Source organism: Bison bison, unplaced genomic scaffold, assembly GCF_000754665.1.
Source record: "Bison bison bison isolate TAMUID 2011002044 unplaced genomic scaffold, Bison_UMD1.0 scf7180017846112, whole genome shotgun sequence".
Taxonomy (NCBI): Eukaryota; Metazoa; Chordata; class Mammalia; order Artiodactyla; family Bovidae; genus Bison; species Bison bison.
The window spans coordinates 3,325-9,173 of record NW_011476685.1 but is presented as its reverse complement, the minus strand read 5'-3'; the positions used below and the strand labels follow the sequence as shown (position 1 = coordinate 9,173).

The window sequence follows — 5,849 nt, the reverse complement described above, 5'->3', positions numbered from 1 at the left end:
AGCAACTGGGGACGGGGGGCTTCTCGGAGGTCAGGGACCAGCAACTGGGGACGGGGGGCTTCTCGGAGGCCGGGGATGGTGGGAGGAAAGGCCTCAGGGTGCGCCCAGATGGGGCCAGGGAGGCACTCAGGGACACAGCCTCGGAGGACAGCCCCCCGACCCACCCCCACAGGAGCCTCAGCTGGGCCCTGTCGCCCACAGAGGCCACCACTGCTGGGGGCACCACGCAACCTGAAGCGAGCTTTTTGGGGAAGGGTCGAGGTCAGGGATGCTGGCTGGAGGACCCGCTGCTGAAGGCCAAGGGAGGCCCTAGGTCACCAAGCCCACAGGATGGCACAGATGGTGCCAAGGCCACCCTGAGAGGGTGGAGGGCGGCAAGAGGGGGCAGAGTGAGCCTCAGGGTGGGGGAGGCACTGTTCACTGAGGAGAACTGAGTGCTTCACCCCTAAACTAGTCCACACCCTAAACTAGTCAACATCCCTAGTCAACACCTTAAACCAGTCCATACCCCTAAACCAGTCAACACCCTAAACTAGTCAACACCCTAAACCAGTCAACACCCTAAACCAGTCAACACCCCTAAACTAGTCAACACCCCTAAACCAGTCAACACCCTAAACCAGTCAATATCCTAAACTAGTCAACACCCAAAACTAGTCAACACCCTAAACTAGTCAACACCCTAAACCAGTCAGCAGCCCTAAAGTAGTCAACAGCCCTAAAGTAGTCAACATCCTAAACTAGTCAACATCCCTAAACTAATCAACACCACCTAAACTAGTCAACACTCCTAAACTAGTCAACACTCCTAAACTAGTCAACACCCAAAACTAGTCAACACCCTAAACTAGTCAACACCCCTAAACTAGTCAATACCTTAAACCAATAAACTGCCATAAACTAGTCAACACCCTAAACTAGTCAACACCCCTAAACTAGTCAACACCCTAAAGTAGTCAACACCCTAGTCAATACCCCTAAACTAGTCACCCCCTAAACGAGTCCACACCCTAAACTAGTCAACATCCTTAAACTAGTCAACACCCTAAAGTAGTCAACACCCTAGTCAATACCCCTAAACTAGTCACCCCCAAATGAGTCCACACCCTAAACTAGTCAACATCCCTAAATTAGTCAACACCCTAAACCAGTCAACACCTTAAACCAGTCCATACCCCTAAACCAGTCAACACCTTAAACTAGTCAACACCCTCAACTAGTCAACATCCGTAAACTAATCAACACCACCTAAACTAGTAAACACTCCTAAACTAGTCAACACCCTAAACTAGTCAACACCTCTAAACTAGTCAATACCTTAAACCAGTAAACCCCCATAAACTAGTCAACACCCTAAACTAGTCAACACCTTAAACCAGTCAACACCCCTAGTCAACACCCTAAAGTAGTCAACACCCTAGTCAACACCCCTAAACTAGTCAACCCCCTAAACGAGTCCACACCCTAAACTAGTCAACATCCCTAAATTAGTCAACACCCTAAACTAGTCAATACCCCTAAACTAGTCAATACTCCTAAACTAGTCAATACCCCTGAACTAGTCAACACCCCTGAACTAGTCAACCCCCTAAACTAGTCCACACCCCCTAAACCAGTCAAAGAACTAGCAGAGGCCCAGGCCCAGGCCCCAGTCGAGCACTTGTAGGGGGCGGCCTGGCCCGGGGGACGCCGTGTGTGGCCCTGTCCACCCCGCACCACCCGGGTTCACAGTCGCTCAGTCACAGAGACGTTTCTGTGAGAAACCAGAGGGGGCCTGGCGTCCGCGCGGTCAGCAGGGCGGCTGCTGTCTTGGGACAGGACGTCTGTGTGCGGGTCTGAGGGCCACTGGCCCAGGGCAAGCACCTGTTCTGTGGGGGAGCAAGGGTGGGGTCAGAGGGGGCTCCCAGCAGTGGAGCCAACAGTGAAGGTGCCAGCACCCCGAGGAGAACGGAGGTCATCGCCGGGGCTTTCAGTGAACAGAAGCCAAAGAATCAGCTTCATAGAGAAGTGCAAAGGCAGCCACGCTCTGAAGCTGTGCCCGGAGGAAACACACAGCCTGGAGCTCTCGGAGGGCAAAGCAAGACCAGACTCCTCCAGAGAGGTCATGTCAGCCCCGGATCAGCCGCAGCCCCGAGGGGCTCAGGGGCACACGGCCCTCCCCTCACCTGATTTTCCGCAGCAGCGTGTGGAAGGGCCGGAACAGCTCTGACATGTCCTCCACCTTGCGGTCCAGATTCAGGGGTCCGTCCGCGTAGACCACGAGGCCGCTGCATCCAGGACACAAAGCAGCCCGGCCTCAGCCCTGCGGCCGCGTGGCCGGCCCAGGCCACTCCCACATGCGCTCCCCTCTGAGCTTGAATCGTAAGTAAGTTAGGAAAATGCAGTGCAGTTTACCCAGGTTTCATCCCTTTTCAAAGCAGGTCGGCCTGTGTTCGTTTGAGGGATCATAAAATAATCATAAAACATGTCTTCACACTTCTTTGCTGCCATCAGATAAATCAGCATCGAGATCTGTTGTTAAATCTACCTCCTTGAAAGTGGAAACACTGGCATGCTGAGTTGCTTCAGTCGTGTTCAGACTCTGCAACCGTACGGACCAAAGCCCACCCATAGGACAGAGGAATCCTATGGTTCCTCTGTCCATAGGATTCTCCAGGCAGGAATACTGGAGTGGGTTGCCATTTCCTTCTCCAATGATGTGATATTGCTGCTGCTGCTGCTGCTAAGTCACTTCAGTCGTGTCCAACTCTGCCAGAGACGGCAGCCCATCAAGCTCCACCGTCCCTGGGATTCTCCAGGCAAGAACACTGGAGTAGGATGCCATTTCCTTCTCCAGTGCATGAAAGTGAAAAGTGAAAGTGAAGTCGCTCAGTCGTGTCCGACTCCTAGTGACCCCATGGACCGTAGCCCACCAGGCTCCTCTGTCCATGGGATTCTCCAGGCAAGACTACTGGAGTGGGGTGCCATTTCCTTCTCCAATGATGTGGTATTAGGCAAGTTCAAAACTTACCTGCCAGCGAAGCACTAGTCAAATACGAGGAATGTTCCAGGTTCGATCTTAGTCTATTCATAAAACCTGACTTCAGCTCTGACCCCTGCCCCCAAACAAGGCATGCTTAGATTACCGATGAATCACCCCTGAAACCCAGCCTACAAGGGCTCCATCCTGGCCTGGCGGAGGAGGAGTGGAGGACAGGAAGTGAGGAGGTAGGAATGGGAGGAGCGGGAGAAGGGTGAGGAGGTGAGGAGCCTGGCTCCTCGGGCTGAGCCTGGAGCCCCCCGGACCCTTCGAGCTTCACCTGCGGGGCCGACCCTCCGGGCCCAGAGAAACAGGACTGTGGGACTGGGGTGGGCAGCCAGGGCTGGTGGACGCGGCGCACGGACATGGTGCCCTTCCCGGGTACAGCCGTCCCCCAGGCCGGGGAGGCGCGAGGACTGGGCCCCCGGGTCACAGCGGCCTCACCTCTCCACCGTCTCGCAGAACAGCACGATGACCTCCTGCTGCACATAGTACTCCCGGGGGGACTTCACAGGCACCATGGCCGACACGTAGCTGTGGGCAGAGGGACGGGGTGAGGGCCACCCCCGGGCGCCCGGCCATGTCCCTGAGCCCTGAAGGTCTTAACGGACAACCAAACGGGGTCCCTCTGACTGCAGCCCCCTGCCGCCTCTCAGGCGCTCACAGCACAGGGCCCCACATCACCGCTCCTGTTTTCAGCCGAAGCTCCTCCCTCCTTGGGCGGCGCCGGCCTGGAGCCGCCACTGCTCATTCCGAGAGTGCCCCCCTGCCTCGAGGGAACTAGGGAGTAGCCTTGTGCATCCAGGCCCCTTCCCCAGGTGAGAACGGTTTCCCCTCCTCCTAAGTGACTAACCAGCCTTTCTTGTAATAAAAGCTCACTTGGGGAAATCTGGAGCAGACAGGCAGGGAGAAAGGCAGAAAGCTCATGTGTGGGCCCCGCTCCCTAGAGAACCATCTGGAACCCTGTGACTTCCTCCTCCGCCCACGCATCACAAGTCGGGCAGTTTCTGCTAACCCGCACCGCGGTGGACGGGCATTGGGCCTCCTGGGTCTCCTGCACCCCAAGCATGTCTGTTTCTGTGGACATCTTGCAGCCCAGTCCCCACAGTCCCGGGACCTCCAGAGCCCTTGGGGGTGGGGAGGCGGGTGAAGGGGGCCCTGCCCTGTCGTCTGCTGCTGGGGGGGAGGGCAGACCCGCTGAGCTGAGGGGGCTCCCCGTACTTAGTGGAGCTGGGGGCCCAGCAGGACCCTAGTGGCCACCTCATCTGGGCTCGGTGGTGTCCCAGGTGCGAGCCCAAAGACGCGCTGGGTGGGGAGGGGGCGGTGGGTGACCTGCATCTACAGGACCGCCCGGGGGGCTTCACCGCTGGGGGGTCGCCAGGGGCAGAAGCGAGGGCGGGACCTGGGGTGTCCCTGCGTCCTTCCGCCTGCCCTGGCCCCTCCCCTCGCCGTGCCCACCCCCATCCACCCCTGACTCCCGCAACCAGCCAGCCGGGGAGGGCGCCTCCCTTCGCGGAGTCTTCGGCTACAGACGGCCGGGGCCCCCACCAGCCGGCCACGGCCGCGACCCCTCGCGGGCGGCCTCCGGTCACCTCAGCTCGAACTCTGCGAACAGCACGTCGAAGTGCCGGAGCGCGTCCCGCATCTTCTCCGTGTAGGTGTTGAGGTCCCGCAGCGCCTGGTCGCGCAGGGCCCCTCGCACGTCCTCCAGGCTCCGGGTCAGCTCCTTGGCCAGCGGCCGCATAGCCATGCTCTCCAGCTCACGGTTCATGATGATGGAGCCGGCGGCCAGGCACTGCGGGCGGCGAAGGGGTCAGGGCAGCCCGCCCACGGAGCACGCACCACCCCAGTGACGCCAGGACAGGCCACTCCTCGTGCCCCAGGAGGCCGCGGCTGGGTGGGGGGCGTGGCCTCCCCGAGACCCTCCCCCGCCTCCCATCCCCTAGACCCCTCCCCCCGCCTCTCATCCTCGAGACTCTACCCCCTACTCTCATCCCTGAGACCCTCCCCCCTCCTCCTCTCCCCTCCCTCCTCCTCCTCTCCCCTTCCGCCGCCTCCTCTCTGGGCACCGGCTCCCTCCTGATTTCTCTTAGATGCCCAGCAATCACAGTCATGATAACAAATGCCCTTGGGTTTGGGGCTCTGCCGGGCCCTCCTGGGCATGTGACCCCTGTCTCCTCCCCCTCCACCCCGCCCCACAGACACCCCTCAGACACCCCACTCTGGCTCTCGCCCAAGCCCACTGCCGGGGAGCTGCCCCCGGCTCCCCAAGATCCCCCAACCTTTCTAAGATGCAGACACCTGGTGTCCACAAAGCTTCCCTGCTTCGCCTCACAGCCCCCACAGCTGCCCCCGCCCTGGGGACCCACTTTGCAGAGGTAAAAACTGAGGCTGGGGGAAGAGACAGCCTGCCCGGGGCCACCCCCACCATCTGGAGCCATCCCCAGTGGGGACACTGCAGCCAGGCGGTTCGGAGGAGCGGGTTGGGACAGACTGAGATGGGGGAGCAGGCGGGCCCAGGGCCGGCAGCGTGCAGAGAAATGGGGGCATGGGAGTCCTGGAGAGCTGGTGGGGGGACAGCATGTGCTAGCGTCCTAAGAGAGGGGCCGGGCAAGGGGCTCCCATGGACACCGCTGCCCAGAGCGAGGCTGGTCCTGCCTGGGGTGGGGGGAGCACCTCCCTCCAGAGCCTCAGGCGCCTCCTCGGGAGCTGAAAACCAAGATTTGAGGGGCCACGTGAGTGGTGGTGGCAGCGTGGGCTGGGGGCAGCTCCCCCAGCCTGGGCAGGAGTAAACAGCCCCTTGGTGGGGGCAGTGCTGTCTGAGTATTAG

General features: G+C 59.8%; 1 protein-coding gene across 1 annotated transcript; it reads right to left on the bottom strand.

Annotated features, from left to right (window-relative positions):
* Positions 1–1,725: 1,725 nt before the first annotated feature.
* LOC104987592 (lateral signaling target protein 2 homolog) lies at positions 1,726–4,814 on the bottom strand (the record flags this gene model as incomplete). The annotated part of the gene is made up of 5 exons (XM_010838616.1): positions 1,726–1,868; positions 1,938–2,032; positions 2,166–2,267; positions 3,464–3,553; positions 4,612–4,814. Coding segments are annotated over 5 exons (633 nt in total), but the record flags the coding sequence as incomplete, so codon positions are not given.
* Positions 4,815–5,849: the final 1,035 nt, after the last annotated feature.